The sequence below is a fragment of the Borostomias antarcticus genome, assembly GCF_949987555.1.
Source record: "Borostomias antarcticus genome assembly, chromosome: 21".
Taxonomy (NCBI): domain Eukaryota; kingdom Metazoa; phylum Chordata; class Actinopteri; order Stomiiformes; family Stomiidae; genus Borostomias; species Borostomias antarcticus.
In genome coordinates, this window is record NC_140254.1 from 4,268,959 (window position 1) to 4,290,424 (window position 21,466).

General features: G+C 44.3%; 1 protein-coding gene across 2 annotated transcripts; it reads left to right on the plus strand.

The window, feature by feature from the left end:
* Positions 1–17,212: 17,212 nt before the first annotated feature.
* On the plus strand, positions 17,213–21,396 carry LOC311322763 (transmembrane protein 106B-like). 2 transcript variants are annotated; one of them, XM_084454870.1, is made up of 8 exons: positions 17,213–17,239; positions 17,952–18,156; positions 18,447–18,510; positions 18,615–18,774; positions 18,976–19,116; positions 19,203–19,252; positions 19,345–19,398; positions 19,643–21,396. In XM_084454870.1, exons 2-8 carry the CDS (start codon positions 17,964–17,966, stop codon positions 19,845–19,847), a joined length of 867 nt encoding a protein of 288 aa, XP_084310996.1. In that variant the 5' UTR covers positions 17,213–17,239; positions 17,952–17,963; the 3' UTR covers positions 19,848–21,396. The 2 variants fall into 2 exon arrangements, with proteins under 2 accessions (XP_084310996.1, XP_084310995.1); XM_084454869.1 differs by having other exon boundaries at positions 17,217–17,343.
* The last annotated feature ends 70 nt before the right edge of the window (positions 21,397–21,466 follow it).

The following is a 21,466-nucleotide window of genomic DNA, read 5'->3' on the forward strand; positions in this document are numbered from 1 at the left end:
CAGGTCTTTGGTGTTGCAGAGCTCACCAGCGTGTTTTTTTTTATTTTTAAGAATGTACCAAACTGTTGATTTGGACACACCTAATATGTTTGCTATCTTGTTGATGGGTTTGTTTAGATTTTTCTGCCCAATGATGGCTTGCTTCACTGATAGTGACAGCAGAGAGATAGCAGATATTATCTGCTCCTTGTAAATGAAATAATAAAGGAATAACACACACTTGGCCATGGAACAGCTGAGGAGCCAATTGCCCAATTACTTTTGTCTCTTAAAAAGGGGGGGGGGGCATGTATAACATGGTTTGCAATTCCTACACCATTCACCTGATTTGGATGTAAATATCCTCACATTAAAGCTGAAAGTCTGCACTTAAAGCTCATCTTGTTCGTTTAATTTCAAATCCACTGTGGTTTTGGACAGAGCTAAAATGATGAAATTTGTGTCAATGTCCAATATTTATGGACCTAGCTGTATTTATTAATGTATTCTCTGCAGTTAGAGGCACAATGCCGGAACATTCCATCATATAAAACCACACATCAAAGACTCCCTGTGCCCTCTACAGTACAGAGCTGGGCAGGCACAGGCCAACAGTTGGTAGTACGATTGAAATGAACACTGTATAATAACACAGTCTGCATTATTATAACAGGAAATTAAGTTCTTCTTCCTGAGAAAAGCCAGTGTGAGGAAACAAGGGAACGCTGCCATGGATCCTGTCATTGCTCCAATGAGTCAGTGGGAGGCTGTACTGTACTACAGGATCTGCATGGAAGAATCTCTCGTTCTGGTATTTTGCCTTCGCCAGTTCCAATGGCATTTCCCTGTGTCGTCTTTACAGTCTCACAATCAAAACATGTGAACAACACAAATGTCTCTACTACTGTTCTATTATAACATTTTGAAAAAGCAGACCATTATTTTTTTGTAAAATGAGGGCACATATCATTTTTGGCACATATCATTTTGGGTGAGGCTGGCTAGGTGACGTTTGCATTTTAAGGCCAGATATCACATCTGTGATGAAGATTTGTAATGCCCTATCTGGCCCTGTCCTCTTTTTTTGTTTTGTTTTTGTCTTTCATAGCCCGTCCTGAGCAGAACATGGAGAGTGCTTTTCCAGCAGCACTTTGGCGTTTACCGACAACAGCTGGAGGGGGGGGGGGGGTTGGTTGGAGCAGGGGGTAGGGGCCAGGGACGTACCGATGCAATAGGGGGCGCCAGCCCAGCCAAGCTGATCCAATTTAAATATGCAAATGTTATCACAGGATGCAGGATGAAAACCACAGAGACAATGAGGGAGAAGAGAGAGATGAACCGCACACAATGGGATTAAATGTTCACGATTGTTTTTTTTGCGCCGTCATGAAATTAATTAAGGCATTTAGAAGGTGAATATGTGAACAGAGCCTTTTAACAGAGCTCTAGAAAGGGAAGAGGTTCACAGATTATACTCATAAACACAACACAGTCACAATCAAGGGGGTGATTATTTAATGTCTATTAGCTAAGACAAAAGTGACAGGATCAATGACTTGAACAGTCAAAACAAAGCAAAGAGCTTGGCCGTATCACGACAACAGATTGGCCGTATCATGACAACAGATTTATACATTCAGGAATAACTTGGCCTGTAAAGATGTTACATTTGTAGCCTTTTATAATGGTGTTCAAAGCTAGTATCCTCTCCTCAGACATTCTCAGTTTCCTTAGAAGTCAAGCAGTGCAATGAAATGGCTCTAGATCCCATTAAAAACACCAGTGGTGTTCAAATTCAAATCAAATCTGAGGTACAGTAGGCCTAATACAGGCAAAAACCGTTAAGCTGGGAATAGGTTGTTTTGACCCTCTTCCCCAATCAGGAACAAAGAGACTCAATACTAATCCAAGCAGCTCATATCCGTCAAGGCAAATCATCCCTGAAATGAGTTCATTCAGGCAGAAACCCAAGACCAGAGCCAGCCCTCTCAGCCCTCATCCAATGGTTCCCATTGTCATCCGCTTCACCGGTTTCAAGCCTGTAACGAGTTTGGGGAACAAAAGCCACCAAGGGAGGTCGCTTCTAACCCCCCCAAAGAGCCCCACTTCACGCTAGCTACTGGCGCACCCCAGACGAGGATTTCAACGGGCTACCGTCCCCAACATAAGGGCAACCTCTGGGGAATAACATAAAGAAAACACCACAAGCACTGTCTGCCGGATCCCCATTCTTTGTTTGCTTGTCTGCCCTGCCAACATGCCCAACGACTCCTCGGTGATGCTAACCACCATGTTTTCTCATTTGCTGAGATAAAATCACTGATAACGATTTTGGGGGGACTTTGTCAAGTCGTAACATAATTATCCACCATGTGCCAGAGGCGCTCAAACAAAATGTTCTTGCGGAGACGTGATGGATATGTAAATGGTGGTGGAGGTCAGGTATTGACCGTGGCAGGGCCCCCCCCTCCCAGCCCCCCCCCACCCCTCTTTCCCCGAGAGCGAGACAGAGAGTAAGCCTAACCCTGTGTGTTCGTCCGCGTCCTTAAACAAGCGGCGCCTAAACCCTGCGTGACTCTCAGCCAGTGTGCTCAATTGATTCCGTCTGTAATGACCTTGTCTACATGATACAGTGAGCTAGCATGAATATCTGTCTGTCTCTCCTGGGGGGGAGGGGACAGGTGTCTGGACTGATGGCCGGGCCCAGGGAGCCGCCGAGCAGGCAGGGAGGGTGTGTGTTTGTATATGTGTGTGTGTGTGTGTGTGTGTGTGTGTGTGTGTGTGTGTTTTGTTCAGCCTCCCTGGCGAAGAACTCTGGCTGTGCTGTCAGAGTGGGATGTGATGTGGCTGGACCTCAACATCTGCTCCGGCAAAGCCTTGTGATTTGAGAAGCACATTTCCCGCAGCAGGTGGATTATCCTACGCCTCCATCATGTGTGTGTGTGTGTGTGTGTCAGGTCAGGGAATAGCCAGCTCGCTGAGTCCTTGACTGTTTGCGTATAGTCTCCAGAGATGTGTCTGCGGATGCTACAGGCTGTGTCCAGTAGACAAGGTGAAGCGCTCAGGTAGACCTAATCCCCATCATGTTGACTGATCTGTTATGAGGGGCAGATCGCCAGGCTGCCCGCCCGCCACCGCGTCATCGTACAGACACCGTCTGTCGGCAGGCGTTGACCCCGCTGTCGTCACCGGTGAAGCCGCAGCGCCGAGGGGCTTGCGTGACACAGCGAGGAACATTCCTTCTCAACGATGCACTGTAAATGTTGCCACAGTGACATCAGCACAAGGAGATGGTGCCCTTCACATTGAATGGAAGCACAGACACACACACACACACACACACACACACACACACACTGCTGTCCTCTCTGATTCATTGAAGTCTAGATCTTCCCACCTACTGTACAGAATATTAGTATGTCCTTCACTTTCAGGTCAAAGTTTAGTGATTATATCGTCCTCTCTCTCCGTTTGCCAGTGCAGCGTTAGAGATTAATAATGTTACATCCTGCAGCACAACAGTTTGAATCACAGGCCAAATCAAATTAAAGTGAATCTACATTTGCATGCCAATGGAGAAGCAGAAAAAACAGTCAATCAAAACCCAAGTACGTCCAGGCCAGTGAGATTGTACACAAATGTACCGCCACACATTTCCTTATCTCATCTTTCCACATGCCGCCATTGACTGATTCATTTTTAATTGCACAAACAGACCGATCAAATTGGCCCAGCTGAACCCAGCCTGTCATCACGCCCGATGACCTCCCCCAGCCAACGCCATAGCCTAGACCCCGGCCTAATTCAATTCATTCCAAGCAAATTAATACCATTAGCAGGATGTTTTGCAACTCGACACATCGCGCTGGCATCCGCTCTTCTGATCCCCAATGGAATTTGGAGAAGATGCTGACTCAAGCATATCAGCAGGCCCTGCTCCCTTGGCCCTCGGAGCAGCAGAGCCTGCCCATTGATTTCTGATAGCGTTTCATTTGACAGGGACGGGGGCGAGAGGGGGGGGGCGCAATCGACAAGAAACCATAAAGCTTTTCTTTACTTTAGTGTCACGATCCAGGAAGTTGATAAGCGAAGACTTGCCCCTGGGTCACTCATCTATGGGGAAGCATGCCGAGAAAATGTACATTACCATGTTTTCTCACCGACAAGACATCAGGACCTTACTGTTCTGTTACAATGGGGCAGGTGTGTTCTAGAGTACTTGCTGTTCACAAAATTAATTAATGAGCAGATAAAGTATTATGTACAAAATCCTCACTCGAAAATAAAGAGTTAACGCATACAGTAGTGTCTCCTAGCAACAACTATCTTGCTCACGCACATTCCTATATGCCAAGGTGGGTTTCTGGGAGAGAGAAGCTTCCCGTGTGATTCTGACAGCTTCCCCTTCCTCAGAGTGACAGTTTGAGAATTTTTCCCCAGCATTACATGTCTACTGAGCCTAGAAACTGCTGAAGGACTGGAGACGCTGTTAGAGGAAATGAGGCTATTTTAAAGAAACGAGATGCTTGCAAATAATATTTAGTGCATATTCCATGCAGTTTCCAAGTTTTTTTTATAAAAGCCATACTAAAAACAGAAACTGCAATCCCATGGGCCAAACAGAATGAGCTGAAGAAATATGATATTAACAACAGTGAGATTTAAAGGAAATGAACTGAAAGTATTGTCATAAATATATTCTGGATGAGGGAACATTTATAAAAGAGAATATTCTTGAGCTGACACAGGATCAAGCTTATTTTTGAGGGCACAGAGACCCAGAGTCTTAAGACTAGAGAAACCCCAGCGACAGAAGTAAGAAAAAAAAAAAAAAAATCCTTTAATAACAGTTGGAGGATATTAACCATAACGAGGGCGGAGAGGGAGAGCAGCCGAGCAGGCTTGTTTCATCTTCCTCACTCTTCCCCACATCCCCTCGCTCCCGTCCCCCCCCCCCCTCCCCACAGCACGCAGCGGCCCCCCCGCTGTACCCCCCCGCGACCCCCGGAATCCTCCCCACTCTCTACCAATGAGAGCGCAAAAGCGGCATTCCTTCCCAGAGACAAGAACATCCAGGTCTGGCACATTCCTCCCACTGCTTGTCACGCCGCTCAACACCAATCACATGCTTAGCCCGGGCTGATTCCGCATCACAGACTTACGATGTGGCAAAGCGCAGAATATGTAGGGCTTCATGGTTACTACCCCTGGGGCACCCCCACGACCGCCTGCCTGCTGAAGCCATGCGCACAGACACCATGACATTTTACATTTCGCCTTAGATTTGGTTTGATTGTTGTTGTCTTTCCTGGTCTGCACTGGGGGGGTATTCCAGAAAGTGGGTTCAGTCTAACCTTGAAGTCTGAGTTGATTACGATTGGAAATTCTGAAGTCGGTTGGATAGTTTCTGAAGAGGGTGTAATGCCTATTTGCTAACACAAGCTGGAAATCAGATGGATTAAATGACATCTGCATGTTGCAATATGTCCGCTGGCAACAGAGATGAGTTTTATTGCATGTATAGCTCAATTCAGTTTAATCATTCCTAAAATTGATATGCGAAGGGAAAGTGGACAAGCTGTTCATCATAGAAATTATGAGGGCTTTAGGTTATAAATACCTTTTCAGGTCACGTCAGTAGATGTTTAAAAGCCATAACAGTAATAGTTAATAGTAAGACAAACCACACACACACTCACACACATCCAGCTGCTCTCCCTGCAGCATGCTAGCCCACATCATTAAGGTGGACTTTGAGCAGATGGGCCAGCGCATAGTATCATGGATGTGTTTTCATATGGTTCTTCACACCCACTGGCTCCGACAGCAGCAAACTAGAACCAGGTCGAGGACAAGATAAGATAAGATAAGATGAACTTTAATAATCCTGGGAAAGGTGAGAGTCTCCTCTCTACCACACCTGTGATATGAGAAGTCAAGTCTCATCAATACTGCAGGCTCATACTTCCCATTCCTCACTCTCCTCTCCTCCCTGGGTCGGCCACTCCATCTCTTTGATCTGTGGAACGTGGAAGGCTCCATGCAATGTTGAAAGTCAAAGACAAAAGGAAACGGCGGTCTCGAGCTAGCGGCCCTGCCTGCCTGGCGACAGAAGGAATTACCACTCCATCTCCACAACGGGAGCCTGGGAGGTGGAAGTGTTCCGCTAGTCGGGAGAACACACCCGGGTTCAAGGGAGCCGTTTGTTTCAGCACTGCGCACACTCAGGTAATTGATGTCCACAGTCGGCCTGCCTGTTGGCTCGGAAATGTCACGCTCCTAACTGGAGCGCCTCGCCGCGACAATCAGACCTGTCTGTTGAGCCAGACCGGCAGACAATGGGACCAGAACTGAACAGAACCAGAGAGGAGAGGAAAACAGAAATATAAAGTAGAGGAGGTACAGATTGATGTTAAAGACCTGAAAGCGGACAGAAATTGAATCTCTGAGCTCGCCCACTGCTGTCACAACGGCCGTCATGTTCTACTATAGAATGCACAGTCTATTCTATATGTGTTTGCGACTGAATATATCCATTATTCAAGTTCTGCAGCATGCAGTGATATTCCTAGAATGTGGGTCAGCCCACCCCTGTTTCTCACAGCCTGCCATCATAGACAGCTGTGACAGGAGGGAAGGGGGACCACAGTGGCGGGGGCACACCGGGTACAGGGGAGGGCAGATTTCTGACCCTCGCATGGGGGCAAGATATTTGGAGCATCGCGGCATACCACACCTGGCTGCAAAGAGCAAAATAAGTTTTCTTCTCCATTGTATTAAACTTTTATTTAAACAGGTAAAGAACTAATTTCCAACCAAGCTAAAGTGCGGAGCATAGGGCAAGAGGTTTTTGGTTTATTTATTGGTTAATTGGTTTGTTTATTTGTTAGCAGAATTATGCAAAAAATTACCAGACCACTATTCATGAAACTCGGTGGAGGGGTGTAGCATAGGCCAACTTAGAACACATTCAATTTTGGAGCGGATCCAACCCAAGGAGGGAGAAAGCCCAAACACAGCTGCATATTCACCTCAGGAGTGAAAAATTCCCCTCATTCATTGTCAATAGGGGGGGTCATGAAACTGCCACATCTCGACATGGGAAGGTTACAGAGATACAGGGTTTGGACTGGCATAAAACTCTCGGCCTAATGAATGCAGATATAGTAAACATATCCTGCTCGCACGCAATGCATTCATGGGCTGAGATCTGTGCTCTCCGGACTTCCCTTTCTAGTTGAGATTTTAAATCTCTTTTTCAAGAGAGACCTGGCCAAGAGGGCAGCATGAAAACATACATTTAGGTTTCATACAAACTAACACACACATATCAAACATTTAAAGAGCAATTCTTCAGATTGAGAGACCTGAGGATCCTCGGCGCCTCTTGCACATCAAAGGTTAGCGTTGACAGTTCCCTGCAAAGGTACGCATTAACATGCAATACTGATTAACTAATGCGTGACGTGAGTGCGAGCCAAGTGAGCAGTTTTGACACTGAGGAGACAGTTCAGTCTGAGAGAGGAGCACACAGTAGTAGCCTTCACCTCAGACAAACTCACATACTGTATGCACGGAGTACTACTAACGTTACTAGGACTAGGCGATACAAAAAAGCTCTCTATTGAGTGGACATTTTTCTTCACAGCACATTGACACAACTCTTTTTCTTTTTTCAGTTTTCTTTTCAAAGAACCACTGGGGTGCTGACGCTTCTCCATCTTGAATTTTCTCTTGACACTAGTTTTAGTTTGGCGCCTTGGCACTGCTGGTTTGTGCCATTGTGCACTTGTCTGTGATTGGCGGGGAGGGGGCACTTGCACCCAAATCACGATTATTTTTCATGTTATACATAATATTTATCAACAGTTAATTTTGTACCTGTTTGTAAATCTTATTAAATATAGACAATATAAAAAAATTAAAAAAAAATCTTAAAGGTGTTTTTGTGTGTTGGCTGTAAGCTGACACACCATGAAGAGGGAATGCCGAGTTATGCCTTTTTCCGTCATTCCATTGGGTTAGTGACCTGCAGTTCTATGTTGCTACCACAAGAGGCAGTGGTCCCATAACATCAAAACAAAAAGACTCCACAGATTTTCCAGGTCAGTGGTGGCTGAGTGGATAGTGTGCTGCCTATCACTGTAAAGGTTGTGAGTTCAATCCTTGGTGTGGACATACTAAGGTATATTATTACATGATATATTTTGTCACTGGATGTTATAGAAGTTATGTAACGAGCGTGGGTCATATTTGTTTATTATAGACCCTTTTACAGCCTAGTCAGCACAAGTATGCGCGTGCATTCTTGAAACAGTAGCAGAGGAAGACAGACGAAATCGCCATTATTAAGCGTACGGACTGGACTGAGAACATCATCAGAAATGCCCGTGTTTGCGGTGACCATTTTATATCAGGTAAGTTATTTTGACGACCTGGTTTCACTGGAAAGTCTGGTTGAAATGTAGCCCTTCTCAGTCCCGTTGTCGCATTCTGCTTGCTCATGCTAGACAACAGTCCTTTGCTGGTCCATTTACTTTGCCGTCAAAATAAATCGGTGTCGGCCTAGTTAGGAGAGGCGCTCATATTTACAAGTGTCAGATAAACATGAAACTTCACTTAGATGGTCACAACCACAACATGTCCTGATGTCCACAACATGCAAAATAACAACTTATGGCTACTTTTAATGTGTACGTCTGTATGTTTAATAAAGCTTTAAAGAAAAGTTTCAATCAAGACCTGAGTATTACCTATTCTCTTGAGTACTATGTTTACAATTGTTCATTCATGATATTATTACAATTGGCCTTTCAAGTCTGCCTACACTTAGGTTACTTAGCTAAGAACCATTTTCATTACAATTTACTTCTAAGGGCAAATCCTTTACTTTCATATCTTCATATCAATATAATATCAGGATCCTAGTAGATGTCTAAATAAACCACTGTGTCTTGGGTCTACTTATTCACCACCTAAAAGGAAGTGCAAAACAGCAAGTCATGACCTTTTATCCAGAAACAAAAGTTGAACCCATTGCATCAAAATAGCTAACATTACAGGAATCATCAGTGTAACTGCTTTAGCCACTGACCGCTACCATTAATGTTATGGAAGCTGCTGCTAGTTGTGAGCCCATGAGCTAACTGGCTATCCCGCTCTCATTGTGCTGGATTAGCTTTGGAAGCATTGAACTGATGTGTCCAGGTGACAAGACCCATCTTTATTTATCAGACATTACCGTCCTACCAGTCCCACACAGAAACAAGCCAGCCAACACACATAAGCCAGGCTGGACCTGGCCTGGTTTTTTGGGGGGGGGCCCAGGGTGCTCACCCGATCTAGTCTATGGTTAATCCGGGCTTGGCACGGACACACACACACACACACACACACACACACACACACACACATACAGCCTGCAAGAACTCAGATCAAGACGAAAGCAGGCTTATGCGAGAAGCTGAGAGTGAGACATGTGACTAGGGGGTAATGCTGTCCAGTCACCTCCCGACAGACGTGCTGATCTCCCTCCCTCACACACACGCACACGCACACGCACACGCACACGCACACACACGCACACGCACACACACACACACACACACACACACACACACACACACACACACACACACACAGGTGGTGAGGTCAGGTCTTTCTGATTGAGCTGATGGTATCTACATTTCTTCCTTCTCCTTCTCTGCCACCTGCAGAAGTTCTCGGCTTCTTCTATTGTCAGATGTGAAAGAGGAGGACGGGAGGACAAATATGGAGGCTTTGTGGAGAAATTTGTTGGATGATGTGAGGAGAATCTCCTGCAGCCCAACATGGGGAAGACCGAGTTGGTGGTTGACTTCAGGAGCAAGAAGGCTCCGCCGACCCCAATTTCCACCCAGGGGGTTGATGTTCATGTGGTCCAGTCATACAGGTACATAGGTGTGCTCCTGGACAACAGGCTGGAATGGACAGGAAACACCAAGACCATCTACAAGAACGGACAGAGTCCTGAGGAGGCTTCCCAGATAGCAAGCAGATGTGTAATGATTCTGGGCCATATATGGGCCGGAACTAAGCCACAAGGGCCAGATCTGGCCTGTATATGGCCCGCTTGCTATCTGGGTTAGGTCTTTTGAGGTGTAGAACAATGCTCACCAGTCTGTGGTAGCGAGTGTCATTTTCTTTGTGGTCATGTGTTGGGGCAGCAGTATCAAAACAGTGGACGCTAACAGGATGGACAAGCTGATCAGGGGGCGGGCTCTGTACTAAGGCTCAGTCTGGACTCAGGGTTAGTGACTCTAGTGGCAGAGAGAAGACTGCTGGCCAAATTGAGGGCCATCATGGACATGGTCTCCCACCCTCTTCACAACACTCTGGTCAGGCAGAGAAGCACCTTCAGCAGCAGACTGATTCTGCCACGGTGCTCTACGGAGCGCTTCTCTAGGTCCTTACAATCAGCCGCCATCAGACTTTTCAACACTGGCTGGAAACCATGGACCTGAGCCAGCTCTTAGGTAGCTAGGACAGCCTGCTGTTGCCAATCGTTTTCTCATCTTCTTGTCAGGTCATTTGGTATTAGTTATTAGTTATTTAATACGGTATTGTTAGACATAATTGGGAATAGCTGGCAGCTACTGCTAGGTATCATTGTGAATTGTTGGCAACTTACTGTTTCACTTACTGTTTCGTGCCTCGCCTTTTACTTTTACGGATTTTAGATTCCTTCTACATTTTTGTGTATATAGATTTTTATTTTATTTTTGTGCACTTTCTGTACACCCGTAGACTGTATACTGTGCCTTTTTGTGCTTTATTGTACTGTCTCTTTTGTACATTTCTGTGCCCACTGTGCCTTTGTGTTATCCCCCCATCCTCCCCAACCACCGCTCTCTCTCTCTCTCTCTCTCTCTCTCTCTCCTTCTCCCTCTCTCCCCCGCACCTCTCTCTCTCTCTGTCTCGCTGTAAGGGCAGACTACAGATGAGGAATCTCAGCTGTGCTCGTTTCTGTGCAGGGCATCACTCATGCACTAAGTCCATTCATAGCGCAAACTGGAATTCAGAAAGGGGGATTTATTACTACGAAATGGACACTGACCACTGACCACACAATTCTATCTCAACCATCTGATTTGAAACAATGCGATTACATCATAGATGGACATGAATGGCCTGCAAAGGACCATGGGAGTATGGTGGCATGAATAATTGAGTTTGCACTGTCTCCTCTTTCAGCACCATGGGTCCTATGGGACATGAACCGTTTCCCACAATTCCCAGTGGAGTGATGTCACAGGTGCAAACAGAGAAATCATTACACTCTGAAGGTTGGGGTTAGCCCTCCTGCTCGCTAATGCAGCTGTTAATGTAACCTATCAAAAAGCACTCTGGGGCTCTAAATGTGATGTAAATCAAATTAGCACCAGACCCCCACCTCTGACCAAGAGGACGACATTTTACATTTCAACTGATCAGGCAGCACTATCTTGACACATAGTAATTACCACAATTTGTCTTTTGCGCTCTGTGTGCCATTAGACTGAACACAATCAATTTCCCTGTATTCTGAGTACACTCTCAAAGGTTCTTCTCCTCCTCTGCCTCTCTATAACAACATAAATAAACTCAGTACAGGAATAACAACGCCTACTGAGAAAACCCTTCAGTCAGTCCTCCAATAGACACTTCACTACCCAGTCCCCGTGTGGATAATAACAATGTCATCAAACTATCCCAAATAAATACATCGGCAAACAGAAGAAAATCCTCCAACTATGCAGGCCATATTTCCAACCCGCCTTTTTCAATGTGAGGGCTAATGTAAAAGGTGTTATAGATACCAATCCTCTCTCTCTCTCTCTCGCCCCCCCCCCCTCTCTCTCTCCCTCTCTCTCTCTCTCTCTCTCGCTCTCTCGCCCCCCCCCCCCCTCTCTCTCTCCCTCTCTCTCTCTCTCTCTCTCTCTCCCTCTCTTTCTCAATCAGAAGACTTCTGTAATTAGGGGGGAAGAAAGGAAAGCCAACTTCTGCTCGTGGCTGATTCTCCAGAAATAATACTCCTTCATTTTTCAATTGGCCCCTGTGGGAGAGCGCGCGTGGTCATATCAGATGAGCTCATATGCCTCCGAATTAAACACATTAAGCACAGGGATCATCAGTCTGTCAGGTCAAGAGTGGGCCGCAGCTACAAATGGAGCTATTTCGTCTCCGATTGAAAAAGGAACGCTATCAGCATAATATTATGATGACTGTACGATTAGAGACGCATAATGTATGGCTGATACACTCTGAGTGCTGCGGTGTCCTGAGGAAGCTTGATAACCTAGTCTCTGGGTTATTTAACATGGTGCATAAATCATTTTAGACATTTTCCCCTGTCATATATGATTAAACCGAGGGCAGAGCAGGGAGATAACCTGCTCTTCACAGGGTTCATTTTGTTAATATTTGTACCTGCTTTTCTTGGGGGGGGGTTGCACACTGTTTAGATCCCCATATTACAAACCAGCTCACTGGAGTCAGAAGAGTAGGATATAACTGATCCCCTGAAACCAAAAAGACAGAGGACTTATATGTGCTTTAAGTGGTGTTACAGTAATACTATGGCCTGTGTGTGTGTGTGTGTGTGTGTGTGTGTGTGTGTGTGTGTGTGTGTGTGTGTGTGTGTGTGTGTGTGTGTGTGTGTGTGCGTGTGTGTGTGTGTGTGTGTGTGTGTGTGTGTGTGCGTGTGTGTGTGTGTATGTGTCTGTGTGTGTGTGTCTCCGTTTCAGTCATGTCTTTCCCGTCGTTCATGAGAGGGAATGTTCTCTGTGTTGCAGTCTCTCTCCAATGCAGTCTCTCTCCTTCCTCAAACCCTGAATTACAAAGCATCACACAGGAAGCAACTAACAAAAGGAAGGTTCCATCATCGGCGACCATCTCTTTCACAGCAGTATGGCTGTGCACGGCCTCTGAGGCGCATTGTGTTGCCGAAATGCGCTATACAAATAAAGCTTTGATTGATTGATTGACTGACAGCATGACACAAGAAGAGGGAGAGAGAGATAGAGAGAGAGAGTCTGACAGTCATTAACCTCTCACAGATAATTGTACCACAACCCCAATACTCGTTAAAGGAGGAACAAGGGAAGTTAAACAAAGAGGTGCTGAGAGCTGGAGTAGTTACCCAAACCTAAGCATAAGCACAAACGCACACACACACACACACGCACACACACACACACACACACACACGCACACACACACTCAGCCCCCATCCCTGTTCTCTCCCCTCCCCCACAACGTGGGGATGTCATTGTGTCCCTCCTCTAGCTTGTGAAGGTGAGAAAATATCTGCTGTCATGGCACTTTCAGGTTCAGTCTCCAGGAGCACGCGTGTGCGAGAGCTCTCCATGGTGCCGATTTAACCAACAAGCCTCTCTACAATCACGAGTTTAGCGCGGTGAAGGCAATTAGCTTGAAGTATCTCTACACTGGCCCTAATCAGCAGCTCTTGCCCTTCAATCACCGATTAAAACTAATCAAGGCCACATATCATAAAAATAGCCCGCCTATAATGGACTTCAGAGGTCAAGGAGGGCATTGTGCACAGTACCTTTCCATGTGTTGTGTGTCTACCAGACCTGAAGTCTTCTTAACCGTGTCACAACATGGCTCCATCTCAGCACTAGACCTGGAGGAACAGAGCTTTGTGAATGTGATTAGCCTGGTCTGACAAACTGCTAGCTGACACACACACACACACAAACACAAACGCACAAACACACACACACACAGACTAACACAAATAACTCTATTCACAAAGAAAGAAACAGGGGGGCAAAAAAACATCTGGGCCAGCAATAACACAGCATTGCCAACACAGCAAATATGGAATCATCCATGTGCATCCAGTACTGGACATGCCCTCCCTTTTCCTCCCAAATCTCACAACTGCACACGGGGGGGGGGGGGACTACTCCAAAAGAGAGAGAGAGAGAGAGATTAATATCCTTTGTGTGTAGAAGTTGGAAAATCTGAACAGAAAAAAGAACCATGGCTTGATGCAGCAGAAAATAAGATTAATGCTTGCCTCTTCAGACACTGGTCTAGAGAATGACCTTGGACGTTTTAAAACACGTTAGAGCTTCAGCTCAATACCAACACATCTTGAGGCCCATCTTCCCATGTATAGACACTATTCCAATTCAGCCAGTGAGCAAAGCTTGGCCTGATGAACAGTATGAAACATAAAGAAGTGGTACTGAAGAGTTCCAACTCTCCCCTATCCATGGTAGTAGCAGAGCAATTAATCATAGTCATACAGAATACGGTGCAGGACCATTTCAGTGACCGCATGAGCAATTACACTTGACTGCCAACACAGTTGAAAACACAGAAACAACACAAACAACATTCCAAAATTGGCTTCTGGCCGTTGACACTGCGGCCGCTCTCCTCACATGACAAGTGTGTGCATGTTATATGACAGCTCTGTGTTGTGGAGGAAAAGGTGGCGACCTTTGCGTTGGTTTGATAAGGAGTGAGCATCCTGTCACATGTGCCAGGATGAAATATGGCAGCTTTTCATGGCAAAGCATAAAACACCTATACTTCTAGCAGAGCTGTGATGGGGGGAAAAGGTGACCACATGGTTCTCATCCAGCTGTGGCAGCTATAACAGGGAGTGAGGAAGAGAGACAGGGAGAGAGAGAGAGGAGGGAGGGCAGTCTAATAACAACCACCTCCCCCTTTCTCTCTGGTGTCTCCCTTTCCAGAACATCCAGTCATGCAACATACGATCTCCACCAAATCATCCCATAGCCTTACTGTTAGGCTAATATTTTCACACACCAAATATGGACATCTTCTGGGTGGAGGCTGTCCAATGGGAGCATCTATTCCATGACCCCAAAATGCAGGGCCTTGACTGGAGGCCACTAATGAGGGACTACCACACAGCTGAGTCACACCAGCCATTATGATACCTGTTCTGTTTGGTCCTCATTTATGAGTGTTCCTTCGCTGTTAATCATTCTGCTACATACGGCCAACACGGCTGAGGTTTGGCTGTCAAACAGGAATGCAAGTGTTTGAGTATTCAACGGATCTGTCTAGCTTTCTCTAATCATTATGGATAATTAAACCAACATTGCGTGTTGGGCACATTATGAGCTTCAAAGGTTGTGCTTTCACTTCCATTTGCCTCAGTCTCAATTACAAATGCATGTCAAATGTTTTTACTATTTTGCAAAAGGAGAGTGATTTAATATTTAATGGTAGTTACATACCCACCTCTTAAGGATGAGACCATTAGAATTAGTGTAAGTTTGTTCACTTAAAGGTTTGGTGTAGTATTGGCAGAAAACGAACCTTAAAGTAGTGAAAAGTAGCCTGTCACAGCTCAAAATGGTTACTTGTACTGTTCTCATGTTCAGTTCCATTTGTATATTCGTACTCATCCCTTAGGTACTGTGACTCTGGTGGGTAGACTTATCATCATCCTTGTTCATTTAGACCCATATCACATTACTTCATTTAAAACCCTGGATTGGAGAGCAACAAACAAAATATAGCCCAGGAACCACATAACAATGCAGATTATTTCAGGATTAAATACTATAGTCACATTCTCTTTATCTCTGACATTACAAACACTGTGACATGACTTTTTGCAAAGAGAGAAAATTAGGTCATGGACAAAAAAATATAATAATAATAATAATAATAATAATAATAATATGACAGACTACCCTAACAGATCAGGTGAAGTTATTATTTTTGAAGTTATCATTTAATGCAGGAGAATAAAGAGCTTCATAATGAAAGTGTGTTATACCACCACTAAGCCAGCCAGTCAGTATCACAGCAGAACAAATGAGGCGGAGAGAGCATGCAAACGCAAACAAGCATGAAATGGTAATTTTCTACACAAACACACAACTTGTTATTATCAATAAAACCTCCTTCTGGAGGATAATCGCATGCGAACTGATGTTGGGGCATGTATGTTTCTCTATGGGTCCCTCCACTCTCAGTCCTCCTTGTCTCAGCCAAGCCCAACACATTCCTTTGTATCCCTCATGGGGTACCCTGCTAATAAGCATGTTTGGAATAGATTAGCCCAAATATTAACTGCAAATAAAGATTAAACTAGATTGCGGCGTTTCATTTGACTATTCCAACTCCAATATAAAACGTGATTTGATGCAGCCTACTTTGAGCTTCAGTAGAGAATATCACATATCCCAAATCCTGCAGTGTGCTACTATATTGGGGGCAATTGTTTGACAGACATCGTTTCAGAAAAGGCTGGGTAAACATTGATAGAACGGGGATTAATAGCAACATGTTTTATATGACATGATTACGTGTCCCCATTTGCAAGAAGGATGAAAATACTAAATACTACTACCACCATGTGGTTGTAATCGGAACCACATCTTTAGCCTATGTCATGATCTGTGCTGGCCGCAGGCATGGATGGGGAAATAAGTAGCCTATCTAAATAATGATAGCATTGGCCTATTTACAGTCATTTGTAGGCTATAAAATGCTTAGCTTATATCCAATAAGTGCTCTCCGCTGTGTATGGAAGACGATCCTTCGGATAAGAATGCCCCTAGCTCTCTTTGAAAACACTTTGTTATGTGGTGAATTATTTACTTCAGGTAAAAACTTGAAATGTAGGTAGTAGGCCTACTCACCGTTTTGCATCATGTTGGTGGATAGTTTACAGGGAGTATCCAGACATCCACAAGGTAAAACAGATGATTGTCATTTAACAGTAAGATACTGTAGGAAATTGAATCATTTGCGATTAAATGATCGAATTTGATTAATCGTATGGGAAAGCATTTTAAATTGTCAGTTAAGAATCCATTTCCTTTTTGTTTCAATTGCTGCTACCCTATTAAATTGCGAACATGATTTACATTTTAATTGTGACAGTGTGGTACTTTGATATTTCTTTAAGCATTTACATCATGAAAATATTACTTTGAATTGGAAATTTGCTAGAAAAAACGCATAACTCTTTTAGAAAATGAATTTAAAGTCGCACTGAAACCATGGATGTATTAATGAACTTTAAAATGTGCACCACTGTGCAGCCTTTCACTTTTAATCACCTTTGCTACTTTGAATTCCGACTGTAGACTGTATTGATTTTTTTCCAATTCACCATTTGAGAAATTTTTTTTTAACACGCATGACACGTAATTTATGTAGCCTACGTAACACTAGCTAATAAGTGGGCGGGGGATATTCCATGGTGGAGATCATGGAGGTATAATATAACGGTGGAGATAGATTGTTAGGAATTTGTTTACAACGTCGCATTCCGGTAAAAGAAATCATGGTTTAAGATCTGACTTTATAAACGATCGTTTTGTACGTATACTAAACATTGTATTGCTTTCTCTATGTATGTCTTGCTGCGCACTGACTTTTCAGGCATACCAGAGTTGGCGTGTTGGCTAAGCCTGGTCCTCCTCTTTTGCAACAGTTTGATAGCTCGTTTGTTTTCTTTTTCCTTTAGTTATTCTTAGCTAGCTAATGGGTAAGTTTAGTAGTTTATACGATCCAGCTAGCTATAATGTTGTTATTAGCTAACGTTAGCTAGCCTAGCTAACGTTAAATTTGCTAGCCAGCTCAAAAATATGCACACTTAACGTTTGCTAGCACTAGCCGCTACCCCTAGAACTTAGCGTTAGTGTTGTCTGTGCAATTGAATTGGCTCTCGTTCGTTGGTCTCTAGTGGATGACAGAACTGCTATAAACTCGTCCAGGCGTGTGTTACAGAAACTAACGTTAGCCAGACTAACTTAATCCCCTCTGCTTTTCATGTCGCCAACTTGAACGTGTAACGTTATAGCTAACTTGATTGTATTTGTTCCAAAGCCCAGCTAAGCTAAATAAATGCTGTTCATTCACACTCTGACATTAGAGAGGCATTCAGCAGCACAATGTATTGAGTCCTCATTGTTGCCTTTTCTCAGGTGTGAGTGACGATGGGTAAGTCCTTCTCCCAAGTACCCAAGCAGACATGCCATGACGACGAGTGCCAGGACAGCTTGACCCACCAGGACTACAATGGTACAGGTGACGATGGGAAGGATGTGTCTCAGTTCCCCTACGTGGAGTTCACTGGCCGAGACAGCGTCACATGTCCCACTTGCCAGGGCACAGGGAGGATCCCTAGAGGTGAGCAGGAGTTCCGCAACGTTACTTTTTCCTGGATTTGACTGCAGTTCGATCACAAACATAACAGGCCTAATGGCTGGCAGGTGGACTGCCAGGGAACTGTTCTTCCTTTCTTGGCATTATGTGACAGTGACCCATGTAGCCCAAGTCTGAATCAGCTAAAACTGGGTGCCAAAGATAACTGCGTCATCAGGGCTTGTATTATTTGTGAGGACACGTGATTTTGCACTTGTACACTCTCTTAACCAATACTGTCAGATGATTAACTGTAAATGTTTCCATGCCTGCAGGCCAAGAGAATCAGCTGGTGGCATTGATCCCGTACAGTGACCAGAGACTCAGGCCCAGAAGAACGTACGTGTAACATTGTTGTAACAGTGTTGTTGTTGTGATGTGCATTTGTAACTTTCCAGGCTCCGTTTTGACTCAGCTCTTGACTCAACTCATGTTTCCCTCAGAAAGCTGTATGTGACCGCCTCAGTGATCGTGTGTCTGCTGCTGTCCAGCCTGGCGGTCTTCTTCCTGTTCCCACGCACCATTGACGTGTCCTACATGGGGGTGAAGTCGGTGTATGTCAGCTATGACCACGAAAAGCGCATAGTCTATCTCAATGTTACAGTGAGTCAGTTCAAGTGCCCTCTTCCCTTGTCTTTGGTCTTCGCTATGGTTTTGTTGAATATGTGCAGAAGTTAGGAGACCATGCTGACCAGGATACTTCTGCTTTTGATCTTCTCTTTATATTGCTTTAATATATTAGCTTTCCTATGGGTTGAACTACACTGACCAGATATCATGTCATGGTTGCTGCTTGCCTTCCAGAACACTCTGAACATCACCAATAACAACTACTACTCTGTAGAGGTGGCCAACATCGCAGCACAGGTGCAGTTCTCCAAGACCGTGATCGGAAAGGCCCGAATCAGTAACGTCACTGCCATCAGTCCACTGGACATGAAGCAGGTAGGATAGTCAAAATGGCTGCCCTCCACAACTGCTTCCACTAGCCCTCTCCAATTTTTCAATCATGTTTCTTTGTGTTTTCACAGATTGACTATATGGTTCCAACCATCATAGCAGATGAGATGAGCTACATGTAGTGAGTATTGTGCGGCGCTGGGTTTGTCTTGCTAATGGTTTTATGGGAACATGTTAAATGTGTATCTAAACATCCACCTTTTTATCTTGCAGTGATTACTGCACTCTGCAGACCATCAAGGTACACAACATTGTGGTCTTGATGCAGTAAGTACTGCTCGATGTTCCCCCCTCTCTTATTTACACATCAGGTACACTGTGTTCCTCTTAAACAACAGCCTAGGTTTATTCACTGCAACGTTCCTCTTCAAATTCCTATGCAAATAAAACTGCTGCTCCCTCCTCTTAGTGTTTCTGTTATGAACAACACTTCATGTAGTCTGAACGGAATCTGTCCCTGTTTTGTATGGGCCATGACCTCACCTGCCTAAACCTTTGTTTTCATCTCCAGAGTGACCGTCACCACAACGTACTTTGGCCACGCTGAGCAGGTTTCGCAGGAGATGTACCAGTATGTGGACTGTGGAGGAAACACCACCTTGCCGCAGGCAGCCCAAGCCCTCCAAAGTCCTGATTCCCCCGAAATAACCCACACACTCCCCAGCCCTGACCTCCCCACCACTCCCCACCCTTCCACCCCTCCACCTGGGCCCTGAGTCCGGCTGGGCGGAGGCTAGCCTTAGATGGTTCACTTTGTCCACCCTACCACTCAGCTAGCAGACACTACTCTGTTACTTGTTTCTCTGTGCTTGTTTACCTTTATATGGTGTGCAGTGATGCTGTCATGCTTAGGCTACGATGAAGTGGATGAAAGAATGGGGCTTGAAATAATGGTGTTGTGTCTAGAGATAAACTGAAAACTCCAGAATAAGATGAAAGAAAATATTTAAGTACCAGACCATGATGCACTTTAAGAATTGTTAACTTGGTGGACAGGGTGATGTTCCAGTGCCACTACAGACTTCTCTAAGTTATGTTCCAATGCCACTACAGTATTCTCTAAGTTATGTTCCAATGCCACTACAGACTTCTCTAAGTTATGTTCACGACTGTAAATGTATATGTAGGAAATCACTGTCCTCTCCTCAGCAGATGAGGGGAATCTTGGATGAGGGTAATCTTGGAAGTGTTCTTGTTCAAAAAGAGCTATTTTGATTCAGCAATGTGTGTTGTGACAGAATAATGGATGATGTCCTGCAGAAGTTTTGTCTGGATCAGTAATGTTTGAAGTCATCCCTAGGGGGCGCACTGTACAGTGTATTGATTTGAACAATCTTACCTGTTATTGGGCTGTTTGGTGATCTCAGTGTTAGAGTTTATGTGCATTCACATGAAAAGCAATTATAATAATATATATGAAGGTACATACATTCTGCTCCAGCTTTGAATCACCAAATGTGTTAAAGGGCCAGTGTGTAGATTTTCGTGTAGAATAAGCAGAAATTGAATATAATATTCATAAGTATGTTTTAATTAGTGTATAATTCCATGAAAATAAGAATCTTTTTTTCCTGTTACTTTAGAATGAACCCTTTATATCTATAGGGAATATAGCCTTCCACGGAGGCCTCCCATGTTGCACCAAGTAATTTTATTCAGTTGGTTGCAATCTGCAACATCACCACTAGATGCTGCCAAAAATCACACACTGCACCTTTAAGGCTCCATTTCATGTTGGACATCTACTTACTGTAACTTGTGGCTACTGGGAACAGTAGATACTGCTGAGATACCTACTCGTATTCAGCCAACTGAATTCTTACATTCCATCTGAATGTATTTTTCATGACAATAAGATATTATTCTTGAAGAGGTACCTATATTAGACTTTGATGACAGCTGTAGCCTACTAAAACCGTAGTGTTTATACAGTATACTCATTCAAAACAACTACAAGTCATAGAGCTACCTTGCATGTATCACTTTAGTTTCGGGCTTTTCAGAATTATTTTATAGTACAGGAGCACAGCTACTAACACATTGACAGTTATGTTTGTTCCAATGGACCCCTTAAATATATGAAAGATTAAACTTTTGGAGTGAATTTGCAGTAGTGGCAGGCACATCGACTAGAATGGTATGCTGTGTAGGCTGTATTTGCTGTGGGTGCAGAACTTAATCTTGAACTGAAATAGTTACTTTATTATGTAAAGATAAGCTATTTTATAAGTACTACCACATTTTTTTGTTTTTGTCACTGGCATTTAGGACTACTCATTGTTGGATCCTCTTAGAGAGCATGAATAAAGTTTCCAGCACTCTTGACCTATGTGAT

Coding starts and splice junctions, on each gene's coding strand:
- LOC311322763 (XM_084454870.1), top strand. CDS start 17,964: ATGGGTAAGTCCTTCTCCCAAGTACCCAAGCAGACATGCCATGACGAC. Junction 18,157..18,446: donor CACAGGGAGGATCCCTAGAG/GTGAGCAGGAGT, acceptor CCATGCCTGCAG/GCCAAGAGAATCAGCTGGTG. Junction 18,511..18,614: donor AGACTCAGGCCCAGAAGAAC/GTACGTGTAACA, acceptor TGTTTCCCTCAG/AAAGCTGTATGTGACCGCCT.